Here is a 26,800-nt window from a genome sequence, read left to right on the forward strand (position 1 = left end):
GACCTCCACAGCTCAAGAGACTACCTGTTAGCTGATCCCCTAAAGCAAAGAGAGATCTATTCAGGAAGGGGGAAACTAGGCATCAGGGTTAGCTGTGAAGTATGAGAAAATCTGCTTATATTTTATTTATGGCTACAGACAGGTGTTTCCAATTTCTCATGTTTAGTCTTAAATGCATCCAAGTTTGTGTGTGTGTGTGTTGGGGGTGGTGGGAAGAACCAGATACACTTATTTTCAAACAAAAGCTGCCACATGTTTATTAAGACATTACCGGCTCTTAAGCACACTGACTCTATAAATCATTTTCCATATATTATCACACATTCGGGAAAGTTTCTGAGACGATATATCAAGACAGGCTTATCTTGTGACTCAACTGGACCTGAGGAAAGAACAAAAGAAATTAAATACCTGATTTATAGCTGCTGGTCATCAACAAACACGTACTGGCAATGTAATCTTTAGAGACAGGATAGCCAAACTGCTTTCCCCTCCTGGCTAAAGCTTTGCCCAAAATGCCTGTAACTTCAAAAATCCTTTGTCCTAATTAAATATATATATCTGCATTCTCAAAGTCTCTCAACATTCATTAATCTCTGAGGAGACCAAACAGTCAACTGAGATGAAGAGGCCAATTGCAAAGCTCAATCTCAGAACCACTGCATCTCAGACCCGAAAGGACGCTATGAGAAGGGAAGGATGTTCTATGGTTTGAAATATTGGGCAGTAGAACTAATGGCCAGGCCCATTATCTAGCTCTGTGAAACAGGGCAAGTTGCTAATTTCTCAAGAAACATATATATAAGAGGATTTAAGCTCATACAAGCTATAGCTATATTTGAAGACCCATCTCTCTGTGTTATTAAGTCTTTTGTGGATTAAACATGCTCAGTAATTACAATTTTGATGAGAATTATTGAATGCAACATTAGAGATCAGACCTCAGAAGAACCGAGCCAGATTATTGTGATTTGGGATAAGAAATTTCCAAGGAAGGTTCAACTTCAGCTAGACGGTTCCTGATCTACTTCCATCCCACCCCTCTAAATAAAGATGCAGTAACCTAGGGGTAAAGAAACAAAGCTCAGCTAATGTGCTGCTTCCACCAATTGACAGCAATGGATGTAACCTTAAAACCGGCAGAATTTGTAAGAAAAGGGTTTTCTTACTTCAAAGAGTCTCTTTAGAAGTCTGAGTAATGGTGCAACCTGGAAAAGTGAAAAATAAGTCATCTAAACTTTGTAATTACCCACAGTATTTTCAATTAGATCACAGAGTGGCATTTAGGAAGATTTTAGCGGGAAAAATATGTAATTACAATCATTCACACCAGGCAGTTAGGTTCAGACTCATCAATCTGACATTCTGGAGGATTCGAAAGCCTCAGATTTTAGATAACATGAGTAAGCTTACTCCAAAGTTTCACATGGGGGTCTATGAAATACCTGATCAGAAATAATCAATAAAAATGTCATCAGTCCATTCCAGTCACTGGTATAGCTAGAAACAGTCTCATTCTACAGAGCAATCCCCTGGTGAAAAATCTAATGGCCTTTGGGTCTTAGAGAAAAGAAAATTTCAGTTATAAAAATACCAAAGGATTTGGAAGAGAAGTGCAATAAGAATCTGCATCCTTTTATAAAATACAAAACTGAAATAGAACCACTCCAAATCTGATCTGAAATGAGACTGATGAAATTATCCTGGTATAACCCATTTTCCTTTCAAAGTAAGTAGAACTTTAAACTACATTATTGTCTGGTATATTCTTCTTTCACAACTATTTCCTCAAAACCAATTTACATTCCTCCTTTTCTTCACTCCTGATTTTAGTTCATTTTGAAAGCAGGAGTTCCCTAAAGCATACAAACATAAACACAGGGTTCTATGTAGCATTCACTAGCAACACAAGGAGCAAGGAAAGAGGGCTGTGATTTACATCACAAGTTTTCTACTGAAAACTCTTTAGTTTGCCCTGAAGATCCACCTTGTCACCTATATCTTCTGGCAATGATGTAATTAGGTTTTGTTTGTTCCTGTTTTATAGCCAAGTATGTCGGGTACAGAAAAGAACCTGGACAGTGCATGTAAGTTTTGGTTATCTTTGTGCTTAACACCCTTATTTACAGCTTACAGCTACAGGGAAAGAAACACCTTTTAAAAAGAAATCAATTAAATCTAGTGGAATAAACTGAATTATTAAATCAGCAAAAGTTCATCTAAACATAAGGCACCAAGAAAGTGGAAATATTATTAAAGTGGCTACTTTTCCTCAATTTGACATTCTCAAAATAGTGCTTTCCAAAAAATATATATATTCCCCTGGTGAACTTTTCTGCTAGTGACATTTTATGGTAGAAAAATACCCAAAGATAATGAAGATGAGAGTCAAGATAAACAGGCTATAATTTACTAATTGTAGAATTAGGAATATATAGTATCTCTTCATACTGTCACACGTAGTTTATAGGTATCTCTGACTTTTAAACATAAATAATACCTACCTATACATCAGGGCCTTGCCCTTTTCATTCCCCAAGGCAAAGTATCCACTTCTTGGAGAAAAATCCATGGTATGAACATGAGAAATATTCTTCTTTTTAACCACTGGGAAGTTTGAAAATACTGTACAGGAAGGAAGATGAACCTGCAGGAGATAATAAAAAGCTTTAAACTGTAACAACTGGGAGCTCATGTTTCTTAAATTGTAATCTTCGTTCTTTCTGCTGAAACATAAAGCTCATTCTGATTGTAGCACACAAGAAAGTACAGTCTATTAGTGCAGCAAAGTATTCCAAAATCAAGTTTGATCTTTCATTTTTTTTATTACTTTATTTTTATAGTTAAGAGACATGACTGCAGTTTTGCTACATGAATTTCTTGCACAGTGGTGAAGTCTGGGCTCTTAAGTGTCACCATCATTCCAATGGTGGACAGGGGTGTCCAATCTTTTGGCCTCCCTGGGCCAAAATGCAAGAAGAACTGTCTTGGGCCACACACAAAATACACTAACACTAACAACAGGTGATGAGCTAAAAAAAAAAAAAAAAAAAAAAAAACTCATGTTTTAAGAAAGTTTACAAATTAGTGTTGGGCCACACTCAAAGCGTCCTGGGCCGTGGGTTGGACAAGCTTGATGTACACTGTACCTATTAGATAATTTCTCGTCCCCTATCCCCCTTCCATGCTGTCACCCTTCCAAGTCTCCAATGCCTATTATTCTATCCTCTGTGCCCATGTGTACACATTATGAAATTTTATCTTTAATGTGTTATTAACTGAGAAGGAGGAAAGAGAAAAAAGCATCAACACAGCATCTAGCATGATGCCTGAGAGATTCAAATGTTTGTTCAATGAATAGATTAATGAATACACTAAAGCAAACAGCACCCACTCTAGCTTAATGGCCACAGTAAAGAATACTAAAATCTGATCATAGGGAAAAGAGATTTTAAACATGAAGATTCATCTGGTTAGTCAAATGGTGAAAAAAATGAAACATTATAAAGTCTGATTTTACATAACTGAAACCTAGGCAAAGTCATACCACATATATTCTACTACCATAAAATTGCCATTTTGTACTTTTAATTTTCAACTATTGTATATACTCTTTGCCTTTTACAATTTCTCCTCAAAGAGAGCTGAATCATGAAAATCTAACTCCAAGTGAAACTGTCCTGATTTAGAGACAGCCAAAAGCTCACCTCAAAGCCAGACCTAAGTATGAGGAGGAACACACACATCTCTTTCTCCAGAATCTACTTCCTAAGTTCAAGAGACAGGTCCTCACCCAATTTGTGGATGAATAAAACCCAGGTGTGGAAGCAGTTACCTTTAGGCCACAATTGTAACAACGCTCACTTTCAGATGTTATCTTAGCTCTCCGAAAAGATATAGCACCTTGATGTTCAAATACATATAACCGTTACCATTCAGCTATTTACCTGGGCAGTTAGTCATCCTCCACACTTTCAGGTCACACTTTATACCATCAATCAAAGTGATTTTCACAGACAAGTGCTGGGTAAAACCCATTGATACATACACCTATTAAACTGCTTTCAGTCAGTCACACACTAGGCCAAATTCTGATACATACTTACCGACCATTTTGTCAAGAAAATACTGTTTACAGTGAATCTCCAAGCCACATTCAATTATTTTCAACTTTGCTGGAAGGCAGGTTCTGCCTGCACAGCACAGCATCAATGTGAAGGCAATGGTGCTAATGAGAAGTGGTCTTGACCCATTAAAGCTAAGTTGGCAGTACCCCAATTTGGTCTTCACTTCTAAAGTTCTTAAATACCACTCTCTATACAGGTTCCTCAAGAAATTACTTTTTTATATTAAGTATATATATTTTTTCAAGCACTTAGTAAAAAAGCAGACTCCTGTTTTATAGAGAGAAGCCACAACATGGATATTGCAAAAATTTATTTACATTTAATTTGGGAAGGCAGATATTCTACAAATCTGTGATAAGTACCTTGGTTTAACTGTGTTTCACTTGTGTTATTGTAAGTTTGTATCCTCCAAGCATGCCCCAACTATGAACAGATGATCCAAAGCATCAGGAAAGCAGATGACCAGGAAAAAAACATTTGCTGCAAGGGCTAAGGACAAAGCTGTCCTACCTCTGCCTTTTGTTCCCACCTTCTTCACCTGATACTACAAAACCATGCCTCAGGCATTCACTCACCAACTTTCCTGGAATGACTTTGAAGTTTGGGGAGCTAGTTTTCTGACTCTTCCTCATCAAAATACACTAGAACCAACCTTTCTATCTGAATTTTTTTTTTTTTTTTTTTTGAGATCAGGTCTCACTCACTGTTGCCCAGGCTGGAGTGCAATGGCGTGATCTCAGCTCACTGCAACCTCTGCATCTTGGGGGCAAGCAATTCTTCTGTCTCAGCCTCCGGAGTAGCTGGGATTACAGGTGTGGGCCACCACACCCAGCTAATTTTTTTATTTTTAGTAGAAATGGGGTTTCCTCTTGTTGGCCAGGCTAGTCTCAAACTCCTGGCCTCAAGTGATCCTCTCACCTTGGCCTCTCAAAGTGCTGGGATTAGGGTGTGGGCCACCGCACTTGGCCTATTTTTAAATTTTATTTCTGCTACTGACTTGGAATATGGGGGAAAGGAGGTGGATTGTTTACAATGTCCTCCTAAGACATCAATAGTCTCTACCTGCAAGTATCTACACTTCCCCAGTGTAACCTCTCACTGCATTGGTGAATCTTCCCTTAGGCCAAAGATCTCACCTGATTAAAACTACGCAGTGCTCTGACGTCTATTTATAGTCCGTTTTAAAAGCTACAATTGAACTATTAATTAGGAAAAATGCCTATAAAGATCCGACTTCTTTAACTCCTGGCCTCAGGTGATCCATCCGCCTCAGCCTCAAAAAGTGCTGGGATTACAGGCGTGAGCCACCGCAGTCGGCTTTCTAATACCATTTCTATCACAACAGTTAAGTATCCAGATATCAAAATTCAACAAGTAAAAGCTCACTCATCCTTGATTTAATGGGTAGAAAGTTCCATGACGTTCTACTACATCCAAAATTGTCGATGTAACAGAAATTTGACTTCTGAGTCTCCTGCTATTCCAACAGCTGAAATTCACAGTGATTTGTAATGGGATGACAAAACTGTCTGAATCATTATAAGGGATTGATTGCATTTAACGATACTAACAATGTTTTACCAAGGCATTATGGAGCTGCTATGCCTGGCTTCTTTCCATTAGATATCATGGTTGACTACCATTTAAAAACTCTGATTTGGCTTTTACTAATGAATTCCTTGTGTGATTTTGCCACAATAAAAAAATATATAAATGCTGTCATGATCACTGAAGCAAACTATGCAGAACTATTATATGCCTTGCAGAATATATTATGTCAACAGCAGATAGATCCCATGGTTTTCTAAAACAATTTACTACCATTAAAGTGATAAAAGGTTAATATTACTAGTACACCACTCCCATTAGGGAGCAGGGATTTTAAAGCTGACTTGAATTAGAACCTTCTCATTTATCAAATGATTCATTCAACAGAGAGGCAATAAAATGCTATGCTGTAGTTTTCACTCTTTTTCCAGCAAACCATTTTGTTGTTGTTGTTGTTTTTGAGACAGAGTCTAACTCTGACACCCAGGCTGGAGTGCAGAGGCACCATCTCGGCTCACTGCAACCTCCACCTTCCAGGCTCAAGCGATTCTCCTGCCTCAGCCTCCTGAGTAGCTGGGATTACAGGCGCCCACCACAAAGCCCAGCTAATTTTTGTAATTTTAGTAGAGATGGGGTTTCACCATGTTGGCCAGGCTGATCTTGGATTCCTGACCTCAAGTGATCCACCTGCCTTGGCCTCCCACAGTGCTGGGATTACAGGTCTGAGCCACCACGCCCAGCGCAACAAAACATTTCTTAAGGAAATCATACGCAGAATCCCAATATATACTAGAGACAACAATGATACTGCTCTACATGATACAAGTAGGCGCTTAGCCTCCTCCTTGCCCTACATGCCATATAAAGCCCTGTGCAGAATCCAGGGCTCTGTGGAATTCAGCCAGAAAACCAATGAATTGCTAGAAAAAAATGTGGCATCCAAATCACAATTCTGCCCTTTATTAACTGTTTACTTTGGTTAAGTTAATCTCTGAAGAACTGTTATTTGGCTCAAGTAAATCTTTGTAAACTATATATTCTAATATATATAGTTTATATTAGAAACTGACAAAGCTGACGGCAGATGCAAGGCTTTTTGCCAAGTGAGCACAACAAAAATAACACACTTTGTAAAGTGTGTACAATCTGGTAGTATACACATAGCAGCAAATGCAATTCTGCTATTCAAAGTTCTATGCCTTCTGTATACCTGGTGCCTTGAGCAAAAAATTAAGTGAATGAGGAAATTGGTTCTGCCTGAAGAGTAGGAAACTTCACAGAGATGGGGTGACACTGAAGCTGAGCTCTAAGGTTGGGCAGAAAAGAGTTTCCATAGGCCCGAGGCTGCTATCCTTAGAAAGTTCTGGGCCAGGCCCGGTGGCTCATGCCTATAATCCCAGCACTTTGGGAGCCCGAGGCGGGCAGACCACCATGAGGTTGGGAGTTTGAGACCAGCCTGACCAACATGGTGAAACCCCGTCTCTACTAAAAAAAAAAAACAATACAAACATTAGCTGGGCGTGGTGGCACACGCCTATAATCCCAGCTACTCAGGAGGCTGAGGCAGAAGAATCACCTCAACCCAGGAGGCGGAGGTTGCAGTAAGCTGAGATCACGCCACTGCACTCCAGCCTGGGCAACAGAGCGAGATTCCGTCTCGGGGGGAAAAAAAAAGAGAAAGGTCTGTTTACAAGGGTAGCCATCGCATGGTGTTGGAGAACTTGACTAGCACACAGTTCCTCATCCTGGCATGAAACTTTCCCTGAATGATATGGGTAGCTCACTGTGCCTAAACTGTTTGTACAAACAATGTGGTTTATGCTAAACACCCGGCTTTTCTTCTGGGAATCTAGAATTTTGGTACATGCTAAGCAGAAGGGTACAAGATAGGCAGAGGTGGTACCTATATGAACTCCCAATAAAAATCTTCCGCAATGAGTCTCTAATGAGCTTCCCAGGTAGAAAACACTTAACACATGTTGTTACAACTCATTATTGGAGGAATTAAACTGTCCTGTGTGACTCCACTAGAAGAGGACTCTTAGACGGTTTCCTCTGGACTTTACTCCATGTACCCTTTCCCTTTGCTGATTTTGCTTTGTATCCTTTTCACTGCAATACATTTTAGCCATGAGTTCAACGAACATATGCAGAGTCCTGGAAGTTGTCTATAGTTAGCCACCAAACCTGGAGGTGGTCCTGCAGATTCCTGACACAAAGGTTATATTCACAGGTACTATCTAGCTATTTAAATTACAATACTTTTACACAATTTAATTTTCAAGTTCAACTTACTTTCAAAACCCAAGAACTGCCTCCGTTCCATTAAGACAACAGGCCTTAAAAAGGCAGATGAGGAAAGAAAATTGTGAAGGAAGGGTTTGCCTTAAATACAGTCCTTAACATTAACACTATAAGAAACCTCTGAAAACGAGGACCACTTTAGGAATGGTGAGAATGGACAGCAAAGCTTTCCTGAAAGAACTGACATAATCAAAAGTGGTGGTTACTGTGCATCCTTCCAACAACCACATCCAAAAGCTACAATACTAGTAATTTCTACATCAAAAGAAGCCACTGTTTTAAAAATAATTCAACACTCTCCTTTCCTGTTACTCTTGCATGTTTTCAACTTAAATTTAAAAATTAACAACGATAAAGGAGTAATGAAATATTTACCAATCTGACTGCTTCTTTCATTTTTTCTGAAGCAATTGCCAAGATTTCTGAAGTAGGATTGAAGGTCAGAGAAGTAACACCTGTAACCAAGTTCATTATAGCTTTTATTGGCTTTGGGTTTGTTTCTTGGAGACAAGAATCTTGATTGTATATATTTACCACTCCACAATTGGAACTACAAAGAGAAAAGGGATTAAAGTAGATTAAAAAACAAGTAAAAGGGCTTTCACAACCTAAGTGAATATAGATTTAACCCCACAAACTGGTATTTACAGGAATCATATGTTACAAAGAGTCCAGCTATCACCACTATAGCCACAGATGTCCTATAGAACCTCCAACCAAACAGGTTGAAAACAGAATTCAAATTCTCCCCCTTCTGTTGACTTCTTGAAGGTTAAACTTTACTGACTCTTCTTGCATCCTGTTTCCTTCACAGTCACCTCTTTCTCCACTGATTCTTGTCCTCAGGATTCTATTTCTAACCTACTTCTAGTGTCTCACTCATCTCATTTACTCCCACAGACCACCTAATCACCCACCACATCCAAATCAGTGCCTTTAGTCCTAATTATGCACTGCATTCCTAACGGTTTGTGGGGGTGGCCACATGCATTAATTATCTCTTCTAACACCATCACCCCTCCTCCCTTCCTTCCGCCTCCTTTCAATGACAATTCCACTCCTCTGGTTGCACAGGCCTGGAGCCTGAGAACGTGAATACTTCTCTCCCACTCCTCATCATCTAAGCATTTATCAAATACATTACAAACATCCTTTGCCTATTCCCCTATTGCCATTCCTACTGTCCTGGTGACTCATTACCTGATGCCTGCCTATTGCTGCAGTGACCTCAAGGCTCATCTCCCTGTCCCTTTCTTCCTCTTCTAAAAGCTTAAAGATTTGCTTAAGATTCTTTAAGAATAACTTTAAGATTCTAAAGCCTTAAATGGTCTTTAGAAAAGCACATCAGAAATCAATTACACTGAAGGGCAATTAAAATTAAATGAGTTTAAGCTACTAGTATTAGATTCTTTCCTATATAGGCCCTTCAAAGGTGACTAATAAAAAGTGATACAAAAAACAGAGGGCAAGGAAGACTGGCTTCACAAATTTGAGTGAAGACCATTTTTGTGCAGTTTTTCTTGCCCCACATAGAGGCAAATGCAGGTCTCCTTAAAACTACTTATAGTTTAAACAGCAGTCTTCATTTTAAAGGAGCTTGATTCCCAAAAGATCTGCTACTCATGAACTGCTGCCACAGCACACACTACCCTGGCAGATGCTTGGCTTGTGCTGAGATGTCCCTCGCTACAGGCTTGGCACAGGCATGGGTAGGAAAGGAAGGGGTCTTCATCAGGGCACTCCCCCTCCAAGGGATCTGTTACTGTCTTACTGTCTAAGGCAGATGGCCTGGTCTCCAAGCTCCACAGCCTAGTTCTACTTGCCTTTCCTCCCAAACTCCAATTTGCAAATGGTGGTAGGGATATATATACAAGTAGTTTCCCCAGTTTTAACCTGGAAGGAGAGAGTGAACAAAGAGTAGAGAGCATGCTAAGTTTCTGGACAGCAAGACCCCTTGACTTCCCATCCCAGGGAGGATTTGACTGAAATCACTTCATGGCTCAATTGTGTTTGGTCTAAGAAAATCATAAAAGCCTACTTCTTGAAGTTATAGAATTATGGGTGCTAATTAGTGGTTTAGTAAGGTAGCTTAGAATTACTGCAAAGTATCCAATGCCTCATCCTCCCACCCTGCATCTTCAGAATCAAGTAGGAGAACACACCCATCTTTTCCCCAGTGTAATAACCAATTTTTTCAGTAATAGCACAATGTGGTCTAGATAATATTTTTAAAGTTTCTACAATACTATCAAATGGTATTTCCTAGAAACATGTTTTTTATTTATACCCTCAGTTGGATAAAGGAAAAATGCTTTAGGTATCTTAAAGATTTAAACCCAAAGTTAGACTTACCTCCTCATCAATGACAAGAAGCTGAAAATATTACAGGAAAACTTGATGTGACCAAACAGGCATTTTAAATAGGAAAAACTACAATGACAAAAGGTAGCGCCAGCATTTTCTTTGCTAAAAAGGCATTCAACTGCAGTTATAGTAATCCCTCCTTATCTGCAGGGCATATGTTCCAAGACCCCAGTGGATGCCTCAAACTGGATTACTGAACCCTATGTGTACTGTGTTTTCTCCTAAACACACATCTCTGTAAAAAAAGTTTAATTTATAAATTAGGCATAATAACAGACTGACATAACTAACAATAAAACAGAACAATTATAACAATATATATCCTAATAAAATTTACATGAATGTGGTCTCTTGCTCTCAAAATATCTTACGTAGATTTCAGATTGTGATTAACCACAGGTAATTAAAACCACAAACAGTGAAACTGCAGATAAGGGGGGAACTACTGTAATATTATTATTCAACACTGCACAAAGACGATAAAATGAAAAAAGCTCAGCTGGGTTGACCAATTTCCTAATTACTGAATAGTTTATAAAGAGAACTACTCACGCACCATCTAGTATATTCAATTCCTTAACATATTCTCATTAGCACAATGTGATTAAGGTTACAAAAATCTCTCTTACCCACAAGCAACATACTGTCCATTCCTAGATGTGGCAATGCTTAATCCATATAAACTGCCTTCATCAACAAATCTGTTAAGGCACTTCCTTGAGTTCACATCCCAAACATAAACTTCTCCATCCCCTGAATAAAAGAGTGAAAAAAATAGTTGTTACTTTTGCTTTAAACTTGAAAGGCAAGTAAACTGGCCACTCTCAGTCCCTCTTAATAGTACAGGAGACTACAAATACAGACCTATTATAACCCTCCTAGTTCTGGAAAACTGGACTAAGAATATTTCTTTTTTCTTTTTTCCATTTTTGAGACGCAGTTTTGCTCTTGTCACCCAGGCTGGAGTGTAACTGCTCCATCTTGGCACAATGCAACCTCCTTCTTCTGGGTTCAAGCGATTCTCCTGCCTCAGCCTCCCAAATAGCTGGGATTACAGGTTTGTGCCACCATGCCCAGCTAATTTTTGTATTTTTAGTAGAGACGGGGTTTCACCATGTTGGCCAGGCTGGTCTCGAACTCCTGACCTCAGGTGATCCACCTGCCTTGGCCTCCCAAAGTGCTGCGATTACAGCTGTGAGCCACCATGCCCGGCCTAAGAATATTTCTTGTATACATTCACATATACAGAAGAAAACTGCATCAGTTAGTCATTAATAGACAATACCTTTAGGTTTACATGAAAAAATCACAAGCTGTTGGTTTGAGTTGAACTTTTAGAAAAAGCTTCTAAGTTCCACTCAGATAAATTATTGGAGCAAAAATCTGAGGCAAAACAAAACACTACTCACTAGCATAGCTCTTCCAACATCTATCAACAGGTATTAGAGTACCTCATAGGCAAGATTAGTGATTTACATACCAAACTGTTAATGATGATGGAAGAGGAAGAAGTGAAAAACGAACTGATCCAGAACACAGGAATTTATAATTAAGACACATAATTTATCTATTACCAAGGTATTTAAATGATAAAAAATGCTAAACGCAAGCTTACAAATAAGCACAGATAGTTTACTGAAATGACCATACATCCATCTCAAAAGTGGATCCTCACTATTTTACCTCTTCCTTTTTCTAGTACCTCAATATCCTTCCTTTTAGGATATTGCTCTAAACTTCACCCTTCCAAATGTACTCTTATTCTCCCAACAAGAATTCAGTGAATCTCAGTTTCAACTCCCTAACAAATAAAATGTTCCAGGCTGGAGTAAGGTGCAGGTGAAGCAGCAGTAAAACATATTTGGGAAAACTGAATAGGATCAAATTTTTAAACCTTTGCCTTATATGTTTGCCTGTACATTAATGCTATAATAAAGTGTTTAAAAATTAGTCTCTCAATAGACTAAAATGGGAAGAGATCAAAAGCAAGAACATCTAGAAAGCAAGTGCATGAAATGACCATGAGTTGATGACTTATGGCAAAAAAGGCAGCAAAGAATCCATGAGATTGCCAGGCATGGTGGCTCATGCCTGTAATCCCAGCACTTTGGGAGGCCGAGGCAGGCAGATCACTTGAGGCCAGGAGTTCGAGACCAACCTGGCCAAAATGGTGAATCACCATCTCTACTAAAAATACAAAAATTAGCTGGGCATGGTGGCACACGCCTGTAATCCCAGCTACCTGGGGAGGCTGAGGCATGAGAATTGCCTGAAGCCAGTAGGCAGAGGATGCAATGAGCCAAGATCACATCACTGCACTCCAGCCTAGGAGACAGAGCAAGACTCTGTCTCAAAAAAAAAAAAGAATTCATGAGTAAACAAAGACAAAACCCGTAAAGTCAGAAAAAGGTAAACTCTTCAACTCTTTTTATCTCAAAATATTCTTTTCATGTAAAAATGTAATGTGAACAGTATGTTACCAATCACATAAACTACTCCATACAGAATAAGAAAAGGGTCTGCACCCAGTGGCTCACACCTATAATCCCAGCACTTTGGGAGGCCAAGGCGGGCGGATCACCTGAGGTCAGTAGTTCGAGACTAGCCTGGCCAACACTGTGAAACCCCGTCTTACTAAAAATACAAAAATTAGCCGGATGTGGTGATGTGTGCCTGTAATCCCAGCTACCCAGAAGGTTGAGGCAGGAGAATCGCTGGAACCCGGGAGGCAGAGGCTGCAGTGAGCTGAGATCGTGCCACTGCACTCCAGCCTGGGCAACACAAGACTCAGTCTCCAAAAAAAGAAGTGGCTGGGTGTGGTGGCTCATGCCTGTAATCCTAACACTTTGGGAGGCCGAGACAGGTGGATTGCCTGAGCCCAGGAGTTCGAGACCAGCCTGGGCAACACAGGGAAACCCCGTCTCTACTAAAATACAAAAAATTAGCTGGGCATGGCGGTATGCACCTGTAATTCCAGCTACTCAGGAGGTTGAGGCAGGAGAATTGCTAGAACCTGGGAGGCAGAGGTTGCAGTGAGCCGAGATCATGCCACTGCACTCCAGCCTGGGCAACAGAGTGAGACTCCATCTCAAAAAAAAAAAAAAAAAGAAGAAGAAAAGGAGGAAGAAGGGGAGAGGGAGGAGGAGAACCATCAAAATTTCAAAATTACCCCTAACTTACCAAGGCTCAACTTTTGATTTCTCCTTCCCTGCTTTCTTAGGACCTTATTATAAATTAGACAGCCGTGACCAAATGTGTAAATACATTACATCTGCATCCAATTCATATACCAAATTTCAGTACCTCTGCTGACCAATCCTCCCCACCTCTTTTCCCTTCCCCACCTCTTCTCCCCTCCCTGACTCTCTCTCTCCCAGGGCCAAGGGTCATTTCATCAGGAATGTTACTCTGAATTCCTTCCTTCCTTCCCTCCCTTCCTCCCTCCTTCCTTCCTCCCTTCCTCCCTCCCTCCCTCCCTCCCTCCCTTCCTCCCTCCCTTCCTTCCTCCCTTCCTTCCTTCCCTTCCTTCCTCCCTCCCTTCCTTCCTTCCCTCCTTCCTTCCTTCCTTCCTTCCCTCCTTCCCTCCTTCCTTCCTTCCTTCCTTCCTCTTTCTCTTCTTTCTCTTCTTTCTGGTCACAAAAACTAGTATAATATAGAAAATATAGCTACTCCTGGCCTTTTATTCATTGATTAGAAACATACAAATGTAAATAACCTTGTGAAAGTCTGATTCTAGGATAAAAACAAAACAAAAATTAATGTTAATGCTAAAATTAATCCTTTTTAAAAAGTTAAATAATTTTAATTAATGCTACTAATTTTATTAACGTTAAATTACCAAATGCTCCTAGCTGAGGTCAAATAAAAATTATGCTAAAAAGCTGTACAGAGATTGCTGACTACTACTCACAGAGCAGAACCACTTGAAAGCCTCCCACTACCAAACACGGCATTAACTATGCTAAGATTATGTAGCTCTCCCAAGGGATGGCCCCCACGGTCCTTTGGGATACAGAATAAGAGTCAACAAGGCTTAGGGAAGTCAGAAAGGTAGAAGAGCAGGACAGTGCAGTTAATTAAAAGAGCTACAGAAAGGTCAGAAAGGACAATAATGAAGACAATTTAAAACATTATCGAAGTCAAGAGAGTATTGTTACAGGAGTTGATGATTTTAAGTAACTTTCAAAAAGAAAGTCAGAAAACCTTCAAATGAATCATCTTTTTTTAAATAATGTCTGCCTTATCTTTTTAAGAAAGGTAAGACTACTTACTTAAAATCATGTCTCTTAAGATAATTGTAGATTCACATACACTGTAAGGAGTAATACAGAAAATACAGTGTGGTCTTACTTTACCATTTCCCCCCAATGTTAACATTTTGCGTAACTACAGGACAACATTACAACCAGGATAGTGACACTGATACAGTCAAGACACAAAACTTCCTGTCACCACAAGGACCCCTCCTGTTGGTCTTTTACAGCCACCTCCACTTCCCTCCTGCCCTCAAATCCTCCTTAAACCCTCACAACCACTAATCTATTCTCTGTATCTATGATTTTGTCATTTCAAGAATGTTAATATAAATCAAACTGTAGTGGAAGTTTTTCCTTTGCCCTCTGAAGGTTTCCTGAAAACCAAGTGACAAAAGATAGAATAGGGAAAAAAAGGCATATAAAATTTTATTTTAATGTTCATAGCACGGGAAATCATATGAGAATGATTACCCCTGAATAACCTTTTACATAAGCGTAATCTTCCCATTCTTTCCCCAAACATGTTAAAACTGCATGTTAAATTGTTAGCCCTCCACTATTATTAGTTAATGAGAAGGCAATGGCAACAAAAATGAATTCTAAAAATAAATCCGATTTTCTACCTAAAAAGAAACTTAAAACCAAACACGGCTTTTCGTTAAATTCATATATATACACATACATATATATATATATATATATATATATATTTTTTTTTTTTTTTTTTTTTCTTTTTTTTGAGATGTGATCTCAGCTCAGTGCAGCTTCTGTCTCCCAGGTTCCAGCGATTCTCTGCCTCAGCCTCCCGACTAGCTGGGATGGCTGGCTAAGTTTTGTATTTTCAGTAGAGACAGGGTCTTACCATGTTGGCCAGGCTGGTCTTGAACTCCTGACCTCAAATGATCCACTCACCTCCGCCTCCCAAAGTGCCGGGATTACAGGAGTAAGCTACCACACCTGACCCTAGTTGTTTTTTGTTTTTTTGTTCTGCTTTTGTTTTTTTTGAGACAGAGTCTTGCTCTGTAGCCCAGGATAGACGGCTAAAAAAAAAATTTATTGAGATGGAGTCTCGTTCTGTCCCTCAGGCTGGAGTGCAGTGGCCCAATCACAGCTCACTGCAACCTCTGCCTCCCAGGTTCAAGCGATTCTCCCACCTCAGCCTCTCAAGTAGCTGGAATTACAGGCCTGTGCCACCACGCCCGGCTACTTTTTGCATTTTTAGTAAAGATGGAGTTTTACCATGTTGGCCAGGCTGGTCTTGAACCGCTGACCTCAAGGTATCCGCCCACTTCAGCCTCCCAAAGTAGTGTGATTACAGGTGTGAGCCACCGTGCCTGGCCCAAAATTTAAAATGTAAAAATATCCTTAGCTTCTTTCAAGTCATTGACTTACCCGAAGAGGCATACACTTTCTTACTATCTGAAGAGAATGTGGATGCTGCAACCCTTCCATTAATTTTCATGCTTCCAATCAGTTCTTTGGTCTAAAACAATAAATATTTATCAAACTGTTAGAAAGTATACAGAAGAATCACACAATGTAGAGAAAACTAACCTAGTTCTCTATTTTCTAGCACCTACTCAACTGTATTTTTCCCTGTAATCAAAAGGTCTACCCCAACTGCCAACAACTTCTCTCCAAGTCCCACCTGTGCTCCTCTACTTAGAGATGCATATTTAAGGACACACTGAGTTAAGGTTCAAGACTATGCCTACACTAATGTCTTGTGGGAGAAGAACAAGTAGCAATAATAATGCTTTACCTTCATTGCTAGCAAATGCAAATATCCAGCAATGCCATTTATGAGCAAGAAGGACCCATCTGAGGAGACTTCAAAGCTCCTCACTATCTTCTCTTTCAAACCTAAAATAGGAGATAAGGCAATTAAATAAAGTTTAATACAGTTTTCAATAAAACTATCATCTATTTACAAATGAGTTTCTTACTTTTTAAAATATGTAAGTGGCTCAAATTAAACAAAACCCTGGCTCAGACCCTGAATAAGTCTAAACCCAGGCATCACTGAGACTGACCCAAACATAAGGTCACTACAAAGCACTTAGCAAACTTCTCTTCTTTGTCCTGGTTAGCATTTACCATTTTACTTGCAGGCCACAGACTCAGCTCTCCAAACAGTAAACATATCAATTAATTTTCCAAATATATGCAGTAATACCGCTAATTAACTAAAAGGATAAATTATACTTCTTTGTCACAAAGTTCATTACCAGAAGGGAAATACACTGCCACTAGAGACAGCCAAAAACATAAAAACATATACAAACTAGCTGCTGGCCACTTACTAAGCAGCTCATGATGGAGAGAAGTCTCATCTTTAACTTTGTGAGACAAAAAAAAAAAACAAAACCCAAAACTTTTCACAATATGTCAGTTTACTTAAGGATTGACTAGCTTCTCTGGATGTGACACATGTAACCAAATCATACGAGAGCTAGGTATACAAACCAGTCAACTTACTTACAAAAGGACATGTCTTTTTCCATGACTGAAAGGTTCATATTGACTATACAGGAGACTCTTCCTGACATCAAAATGCTTAGAGAGCCAAGTTACTCTTTAAAAAGTTACCTAACAGGATGCATCAGAATGCATACAACTGGCTACCTCCAAAGAAGGAAAGTAGGTAGCCAGGGAGACAGAGCAGAAGAGAGTTTTCACTATTCATTCGTTTCTCCATATTAGACTTTTATACCATGTGAATATATTGCCTAGTCAAAAATATATGTCTGTATTTTTAAAATTTTAAGTTACTAAAATACTAATTAGAGAAAAAGGATTTACGAAAATCTGGTTAAGGACCCTTGTTCCACTTCAGGAAAATGCAGATTAAGGCTACTTTCCACTACTACAAACTAAATATCCCACTCTAGTCCTGCCTCCCAAAGACTACATCTTAGTTCCCTTGCTTGCACTCATGCTTCCCAATATTATTTCAGACACATATTTCCAAGCACTGGGGTTACTTCTGTTGATGACCAGTCTCCTTACTATGAAAGGCACTTCACTATCCCTAATAAGGGTAATTTTAATTGCAATTTCTTAATAAACCGTATGTACTGACTAAAGTATACTGAAATAGTTCCAAACATAAAGAAAATATCATTTCATGATGAAGCAGAGACAGGAGGCTCATTCTAGCACCATGTGAAGCTACAGCTGGAAACCCCTACAGACCTAATCCTAACAGCACAGTATCAGGCAGTGGAAATGTGAAAATAGAAAAAGGAGAAATACTGGGAAGGAAAGATCAATGCCATGTCTCCAGAGGAGGTGGTGACTAGACACACACTCCTGCACACCTAGCAGATCCATGGTAAAGATCACTAACTGTATCTTGGCCAATGCATGGTGTGCTTTCTCCCAAGAGGATGCAAGACAAGGAGACGCCAGAATCCATTACTTTTGATTAGTGAAATGACATGTAAAAATAACAACTACTACATATTGTTTTCTATTTCAATATGAGAAGATGGTTTAAGGCTTTTTAACCACATGAGGTCCATGGACCACAGTATCACCATCACCTGAGAGAACTAAAAATGCAGAATCAACCCACCTAAGACCTACAGAATCAGAATCTGAAGCTTAATGAGATTCCCCAGGTGATTCATGTGCACATTTACTTCTGAGAAGCTCTGCCTCAGAGTAAACCAAGGATCTACTCGGAAAGGATCAAAGTGTCAGGAACACAGGAAAGAAAAGACTGGAAATGCTATTAACATCATAAATGTTTCTAAAGTTGGCCCCATCTACTTTCAGCCACTAGTAGAAAAATGGTTGTACAGAGCTACTCTTGTCCTTTCCAGCCACACGCACGTGCAGTTTAATAGGGAAAGCACCAGTGAGCCGTGCCATATGCCAACACTACCTCCTGAGATTAGCCAGACAACCTCATTAGAAGGGCTTTGGTTCCCAAAGGATGCATGAAGGTGTCGGTGTATTTTAGGGTATAAAGGAGTAGGGAAATACAAGAAAAGAACGGGTATGGTAGAGGGCAAATAAATTTTCACCTCCTAAAAAGGCATTATTTTTAAGTAGTTCATTCTTTAAAATACAGAAGTACCTCCAAAAGCAGTGCTTTATTCCCCCTAAATATAAATTAAAATTTTATTATAACTAACACTAAAACTACAGAGTATCCAAGTTTCCTGAAGATCAGAGAGGTGAAACAGTTTGTCCAAAGAAATGGAATCCGGATCTTCTAGCTCCATGGCTCATGCTTTTTCTGCTGCATCAACTGCTAACTTTATAGCCAAGTATTTGCAATTGTTTCTCTGGTTTAGGGGGAATATATACTTCCAAATTACGATCATTCCATAAGTGTTCAATAAAAAAGTTCACTGGTTTCATTCAAATGCATTACCTCAAAAGCACAAAGACATTTTCCAAATACTATACCGAAAGAAACTCTTATTTTTAAGAATCCTATGGAGTGAAAAAAGTGGTTGTAAACACTGCTATATAAACTCACCTGAGGGGGGATGATTGGTTGCATGTGTTCAACAGAAATCTTACCTCTCACTTGATGCACAGGAATTAACTTTCCAGCTAGCATGTCATAGACATAAAGAACCTTGCTGTGGGTACTCGTGGCTAAAACTTCTTCCCCATTAGCACTAAAACAAGCCTTAAAGATTGGAAACCTTTCCAAATAGATGCTCTGGATTTTAGGATTTGTTTTCCCATCAACCTATAAAGAAGTACAAATTGGTTCTTTTGATTATTTCCATGAACCCTGTATCCTGGTAGTATATACTTTTCACTACAAGCATTCATTTAAAAATACATACCCAAGGGGCTGAAGGCTGACTTAAGCAGCCATGGCCAATGATTTAATCAATCATGCCTATGTCAACTGGCCTTCATAAAAAATCTTAACAGAAGGGGTTCAGAGAGCTTCTGGTATGCTAAACACATGGAGGTGCCGGGGAGGTGGCATGCCCTGAGAAGGCACAGAAGCTCCACTCTCCTTCCCCATACCTTGCCCTACTAATCTCTTGAGTTTGTCCACCCACAGATAAGGAAATAGAGTCAGTCGCATCCAAACTACATGAACTGGACCAAGTGTTATTCCCTAAAAGAAAACTGGGATACCCTATCCAAAAGGAGATACTGTGAAGCACCTGCAGGACTGAATGGTTACATTTGTGACCATGTGTTCACCATCTATAACCCCATCAAAGAGTGACATCCTGAAGTGAAGGGCCAGGTCTGTTGTTTATTGTTGCAATCCAAGAAACTTATCAGGGTACATTAGTGTTAGATGAATAAACATGGAAGACGCAGTAAAGTCATGAGGTCATATTATTGCTTTGCTCTAATAACTCACCAGAAAATTTTAAAAACACGTTTTTATAGAGATAATATATTCACTAACATGATTAATACATTCATCACTTCTCAATCTATTATTTTAAACCAATATTTTGCTGAACTTTTATATTCAGTGGAAGAAAAATTTTACTCCAAATCCCCTATTACGGCTCCTTGTACACTGAAGTCATACAGGTGCATTCAATAAAAATGTGAGTGGGCAAGGGATGGTGAGCTACCAAAACTGTGAACAGGCAAGGGATGAGCAGCTGTGATTGACAATAGTGACAACAGACTTTGGAGCAAGAAGCAAGGGCAGTATGCTGACTGGATGTTCTATTTTGTACTTCCAAGCAAATGAACTCTGTCACTTCCGTTGAGACTCAGCTATGCTTTGGGCTATGACATTTTAGCCATGAATATTTTTTTTTCAGTATTTTTGCATTTGGGGTTGCAAATGTCTGGTTCTTAAATAAAAATAATGCATTAGAAATACATAAGTAAATAAGGACGCACACCTGAAATAGTGATACAGCATTATCTAATCCAGCGACCATCACAATCTGTGCACCGGGATGGAACTGCACAGATGAGATCCGAGCAACAGTAGGACGTTCAGCATTCGCAGGCTGGCAGTTCTTCATCTATAGGAAATGAAAGCTGGGATTTTATCAACTGAAATGAATTAACATTATTTCCTTTAGAGTATAAAAAAAGACATTATCGTTTACAATTCAGGAAAAAAAATGCACTGGAATGTTAACCAAAGGACCACAACTCTAAAAAAAAAAAAACCGCAGCTCTGGCACCAACTAGCAAGTCACTTTACCACACAAGAATCCATTTTTACCATCTTTCAAATAAAAAGATTAAATCATTAAAGTGCTTTCCATATCTAGAAGTCTGTATGTATTACTCATTCTTAGAGCACTAGTATGTAGTCATTTCCCCAAAATACATCCATTTGTGTTAAGAGACTTTCACTTCTGAGGAAATTTCACTTAAAACTTCTACTTTGGCACCTGGCATCTTTGCATTCATGGCACAAATGCAAGAGGCACCACACAGTTGTCCCCACAGTTCTTCGATTGGCACAGGTTGCTTGCTTTATTCTCTTAGGGTACACGGTTCCAAGTTTAAAGTAATGGTAATCTCATCCATCACCTGGACTATTTTGTTATTTATTTTGTTTTTACAGGTTTCCCCTTGAATTTTTAAAACTCAGTTAAAAACAAAAGTGTTTTGTTTGTAGTCACTGAAGGTAAATTTTTACGGTAACTATTACCTTTTTTTTGAGACTGAGTTTCGCTCTTGTTGCCCAGGCTGGAGTGCAATGGCGCGATCTCGGCTCACTGCAACCTCTGCCTCCTGGGTTCAAGCAATTCTCCTGCCTCAGCCTCCCAAGTAGCCGGGATCACAGGCATGCGCCACCACACCCAGCTAATTTTGTATTTTCAGTAGAGACGAGGTTTCTCCATGTTGGTCATGCTGGTCTCAAACTCCCGACCTCAGGTGATCGGCCCTCCTCAGCCTCCCAAAGTGCTGGGATTACAGGCGTGAGCCACTGTGCCCGGCCATGCAGTAACTACATTTTTAATGGAGGTGAATTCACCCTGTGAAGGCCTGATGAATTGTCCTCATAAGGTGGGAGAGACAAAATCACTCTAATTTATCATAATAGGTTCCCCTGCCCCATTTAAATACTCCTGCCAACGTGTAATAAGATACCTATGTTGCCAGGCGCGGTGGCTACGCCTGTAATCCCAGCACTTTGGGAGGCTGAGGTGGGTGGATCACTGAGGTCAGGAGTTCGAGACCAGCCTGACTAACATGGAGAAACCCTGTCTCTACCAAAAATACAAAAAAAAAAAAAAATTGCCAGGCATGGTAGTGCACGCCTGTAATCCCAGCTACGTGGGTGGCTGAGGCAGGAGAATCGCTTGAACCCGGGAGGCAGAGGTTACAATGAGCCAAGATCACGCCCTTGCACTCCAGCCTGGGCAAAACAGCAAAACTCCGTCTCAAAAAAACCAAAAACAACAAAAAAAAAGATATTTATGTCATAGAGGGATCTGTTAATATGACAGATATTAAACTAAAGTACTGTCTGCTAATATGATGGATCTAACTAAAGTACTGTGCTAGGTAGGCAGCTGGTTACCACAATGAACAAGCTAGACATAGTGATGAGTTAAAAAGTGAATAGTGTAGACCACTTCAGACAAAGTCTTGTCTAAGGTGCCATCTGAGCAGAAAAGAAAGAATGAGCTAGCTATTAGGACTGCCTGAAGACAAGACAGGCAGAACAAAAGAGCAAGAGCAAAGGTTCACTGGCAAGAAAGGACCTAGCAGCATGTCCAAGAAACAGAAAAAGGCTTGTGTGACTCAAGTGGGAAATCATGGGAAACAGGTCTGAGATGAGGCTAAGGATCCAAGCAAAAGCCAGATTGTAAAGGGCAGTGTAGAATACGATAAGGAATTCAGAAGTTTTCAAAAAGCAATGAAAAGTGACATGATCTGATGTTTTATTTTTAAAAGATCCCTCTGGCTGCCATACGAAGAATGATTTAAAAAGAGGTAAAGTGGAAGTAGAGAGCCCAGTCACAAAGCTACTGCAATATGCCAGATAAGAGATGACAGCAGTATGGACTAGGTTGATGCCAATGAAAATGAAGATAAACCAAATAGGATTCCTAGAATTATTGGAAAATTTGTTTATTTATTTATTTATTTATTTAGAAACAGGGTCTCGCTTTCACCCGGACTAAAGTACGGTGGTTCCATCACAGCTCACTGTAGCTTCAAACTCCTGAGCTCAAGCAATAGGAACGTAATACCTCTAGAACATTTTTGCAAAAGGAAAAACAAAAACAAAAACAAAAAAACAATAACATAAGTATTTACCAGGGCAAAATGACAGCAAACATATTTAACCCCAGAGATAATAGGAATCTGTTACTGGGAAGCAGATTACATTGCAGAGGTAAGTAGTCGGATAGGGTCCCCCAACTTCACTGACTCTCACCTTCAAGATTCCTCTTGGAAGAGAAGTTGATGTGGATATGAAATTCCCAGTCCTTTGCAACAAATCATCTTCATCCTCTTCACTTTCATCTAAGTCAAACAAACCCAGAAGGCTGATCTTTAGAATCAAGGAGCTGCCCCTCTACCTACCCAAAACTTCTATGAATATATTTTCAACATCAACTCCCTTTCCAGCCTCCCAACTTCAATTGCTTTTTTTAAAGTTGCAATTGGCAAAAACAAAACAGGAAAAAAAAAAAACCATTTAAAGGGAAGAAAAAGATGACACAAAGCTTAACATCCATAGTTAAAATCAAAATTTAACTCTAGAATGAAAGACTAACACATACACAGATGGTTACTAAAACAAGATAAAGTGAAATAAAAGTTTAAAGCCAGCATTTCATTTAAAAAGAGCAACTCATAATCACGGCAAAATTGGCAATAGGTTGGCTACTGATCTAGCTTAACAACTCACATGGCTGGGCGCGGTGGCTCAAGCCTGTAATCCCAGCACTTTGGGAGGCCGAGACGGGCGGATCACGAGGTCAGGAGATCGAGACCATCCTGGCTAACACAATGAAACCCCGTCTCCACTAAAAATACAAAAAAATTAGCCGGGCGTGGTGGCGGCACCTGTAGTCCCAGCTACTCGGGAGGCTGAGGCAGGAGAATGGCGGGAACCTGGGAGGCGGAGCTTGCAGTGAGCCGAGATCGCGCCACTGCGCTCCAGCCTGGGCGACAGAGCGAGATTCCGCCTCAAAAAAAACAAAAAACAAAAAACAAACAAACAAAAAAAAACAACTCACATGAATAAGAACCAGAACTTTTAGCTGACTGATCAGTCAGCAATCTATGTATCAGAACTTCAAAAAGAGCTAATAGGGCTGCTTTTCCCCTGGAGATGACTGATGATTCCCGTGGAGACAGCTAAGGAGCTGAGCAAACTTAAAACACTTGCGAAGCTAAGAAGGAAAAAACTAGCTCCAAGCTTCTTGACAGGGTCTGGTAAGCCACCAGGTTTTGGATTGAGGCCACAAAGGGCTACCACTAGGATTAAAGGTGAAATCAAAGAATTATAAGAATATCTTCCAAAAACTGAAACTCTGCTTCATAATTCCTCATTAAAATAAAACGTTCTGGGATTGCTAGTGTCCCCTGCCAAGCTAGCTACCTAGAAGTAAACATATAAACCATCATTCTAGATCTAATTAATCGACATTATTTTTCATATGAAATGTTCATCACTCAATGAAATACAACCAGACAAATACTGACAAGATAACTTGACTAAAAACCAAAAGGAAAACTAGACAATCCCCACAGGGATCTAGACAACGGAATTATCAGATACAAACCTTAAAAATACTATGTTTAGGCCAGGCGCGGTGGCTCACATCTGTAATCCCAGTACTTTGGGAGGCTGAGGCAAGTGGATCACCTGAGGTCAGGAGTCCAAGACCAACCTGGCCAACATGGAGAAACCCCGTCTCTACTAAAAATACAAAAATTAACCGGGCATGATGGCTTGTGCCTGTAATCCTAGCTACTCGGGAGGCTGAAGCAGGAGAATGGCTTGAACCCGGGAGGCAGAGGTTGCACTGACCTGAGACTGTCACTGCACTCCAGCCTAGGTGACAGAATAAGACTTTGTCTCAAAACAAAAACAAAAACTATATTTAATGTAGTTAAAAATGAAAAACAAGACTCAAAATTGAGCCAGAAGGCCGGGCGCGGTGGCTCACGCCTGTAATCCCAGCACTTTGGGAGGCCGAGGCGGGCGGATCACAAGGTCAGGAGATCGAGACCACGGTGAAACCCCGTCTCTACTAAAAATACAAAAAATTAGCCGGGCGCGGTGGCGGGCGCCTGTAGTCCCAGCTACTCAGGAGGCTGAGGCAGGAGAATGGCGTAAACCCGGGAGGCGGAGCTTGCAGTGAGCCGAGATCGCACCACTGCACTCCAGCCTGGGCGACAGAGCGAGACTCCGTCTCAAAAAACAAAACAAAACAAACAAACAAAAAAATTGAGCCAGAAATCTAGAATATTTTAAAAAGAAATTCTACAACTGAAAAATACAGTAATTAAAATTAAGCCCCCAACAGGCCGGGCATGGTGGCTCATAACTATAATCCCAGTACTTTGGGAGGCCGAGACAAGTGGATCACTTGAGGTCAGGGGTTCAAGACTAGCCTGGCCAAAACGGTGAAACCTCGTTGTCTACTAAAAATACAAAAATTAGCTGGGCGCGGTAGTGCACACCTGTAATCCCAGCTACTTGGGTGGCTGAAGCAGGAGAATCACTTGAACTCAAGAGGCAGAGGTTGTGGTGAGCCAAGGTAGCGCCACTGCACTCCGGCCTACAAGACAGAGCAAGATTGCCTCAAAAAATAATAATAAATTAAATTAAGCCTCCAATATAGGTTTTTAACAGTTTACCAAATTAGCTGTAGAGAGAATTTGTGGTCTAGAAAACGAATCAGAAAAATATACCCAGACAGAAGTACAGAAAGAAAAAGGATAAAAAACACACTGAATGCCAACATGGGCAACATAATAAGATCCTGTCACTACAAAAAAAAAATTTTTTTTAATTAGCTGGGCATGGTGGCATATGCCTGTAGTCCTAGCTACTCCAGAGGCTGAGGTGGGAGAATTGCTTAACCCATGAGGTCGAGACTACAGTGAGCCAAGATCACATCACTGCACTCCAGACTGGGCAACAGAGTGAGACCCTGTCTCCAAAAAAAAAAAAAAAAAAAAACACCAAACCACACAGAATAGGTTGAAAATATTTAATATACATATTACTAATAATCCAGAAAGGAAGACTGGAACAGAAACAATACTTGAAGACAAGTGAGAATTTCCAAAACTTACAGAAGACATCAAGCCAGTTCAAAAGTACTATGAAGTCTAAGCAAAATACAAAGCAAGCTAAAATGATGGGGGGAGGGGATAAACAAGGAGCAACACAATAAAACAACTCATAATATTAATGAATTGCCATTGATTTTTGGAAGTGTGGTTATGTTCAAAAGCGAGAATTTTCTTACAAAGAAACTCAGTAAATATGTACAGATAAAAATTACACACTGGAGATAATTGTGAAGCTGAGTGCTAGTCACTATTCTGTCAACAATAAGTATACCTTCAAGTCACTATCTCTTTGAACCTCTCTGATGTACAAAATGAATGTATTAGACAAGCATATCCCAGACTGTAGTAGACTGACTAATTGCTGACTTAATCCACTTCCTTTTTCTCCTGTGTACAAAGCCAAACTACACTTCCTAGGATCCTCTCAGTTAGTGTGGCCTTATGACTGAGTTCCAGCCAACAAAATGTAGGCAAAAGTATCCTGTACCAGCCGGGCGCAGTGGCTCAAGCCTGTAATCCCAGGACTTTGGGAGGCCGAGACGGGCGGATCACGAGGTCAGGAGATCCAGACCATCCTGGCTAATACGGTGAAACCCCGTCTCTACTAAAATATACAAAAAACTAGCCGGGCGAGGTGGCAGGCGCCTGCAGTCCCAGCTACTCAGGAGGCTGAGGCAGGAGAATGGCATAAACCCGGGAGGCGGAGCTTGCAGTGAGCTGAGATCTGGCCACTGCACTCCAGCCTAGGCGACAGAGCAAGACTCCGTCTCAAAAAAAAACAAAAAAAAAAGGATCCTGTACCATTTCCAGGAAAGGCCAATAAAAATCCCTTCTTTCTCCTCCTATAAGCCAAGTGGATGTCAACATCTCAGGCAACTATGGAAGAACCAACCTAAAGATGACAGAATTTCTATAAACTTGGGTCCCTAAAGTAAACCATCACCTTCCTACTACCCCAATTTT

At 40.0% G+C, this 26,800-nt stretch overlaps 1 protein-coding gene across 2 annotated transcripts in view; it reads right to left on the minus strand.

The window, feature by feature from the left end:
• Positions 1-228: 228 nt before the first annotated feature.
• LOC105472402 (UTP18 small subunit processome component) overlaps positions 229-26,800 on the minus strand; it is a 36,816-nt gene continuing 10,244 nt past the window's right edge. The window contains exons 5-14 of one of the 2 annotated variants that reach the window (XM_011725637.3): positions 22,959-23,044; positions 20,452-20,577; positions 19,136-19,310; positions 16,362-16,462; positions 15,992-16,082; positions 10,973-11,096; positions 8,355-8,529; positions 2,505-2,647; positions 1,170-1,208; positions 229-382 (exon numbers count right to left, since the gene is read on the minus strand). In XM_011725637.3, the coding sequence (XP_011723939.1) occupies positions 1,184-1,208; positions 2,505-2,647; positions 8,355-8,529; positions 10,973-11,096; positions 15,992-16,082; positions 16,362-16,462; positions 19,136-19,310; positions 20,452-20,577; positions 22,959-23,044 (1,046 nt within the window). In that variant the 3' untranslated portion in view covers positions 229-382; positions 1,170-1,183. Of the gene's footprint in view, positions 383-1,169; positions 1,209-2,504; positions 2,648-8,354; positions 8,530-10,972; positions 11,097-15,991; positions 16,083-16,361; positions 16,463-19,135; positions 19,311-20,451; positions 20,578-22,958; positions 23,048-26,800 lie in introns of both variants that reach the window. The other variant, XM_011725636.3, reaches the window with a different exon arrangement.

This window comes from Macaca nemestrina, chromosome 17 (genome assembly GCF_043159975.1).
Source record: "Macaca nemestrina isolate mMacNem1 chromosome 17, mMacNem.hap1, whole genome shotgun sequence".
NCBI classification, from domain to species: domain Eukaryota; kingdom Metazoa; phylum Chordata; class Mammalia; order Primates; family Cercopithecidae; genus Macaca; species Macaca nemestrina.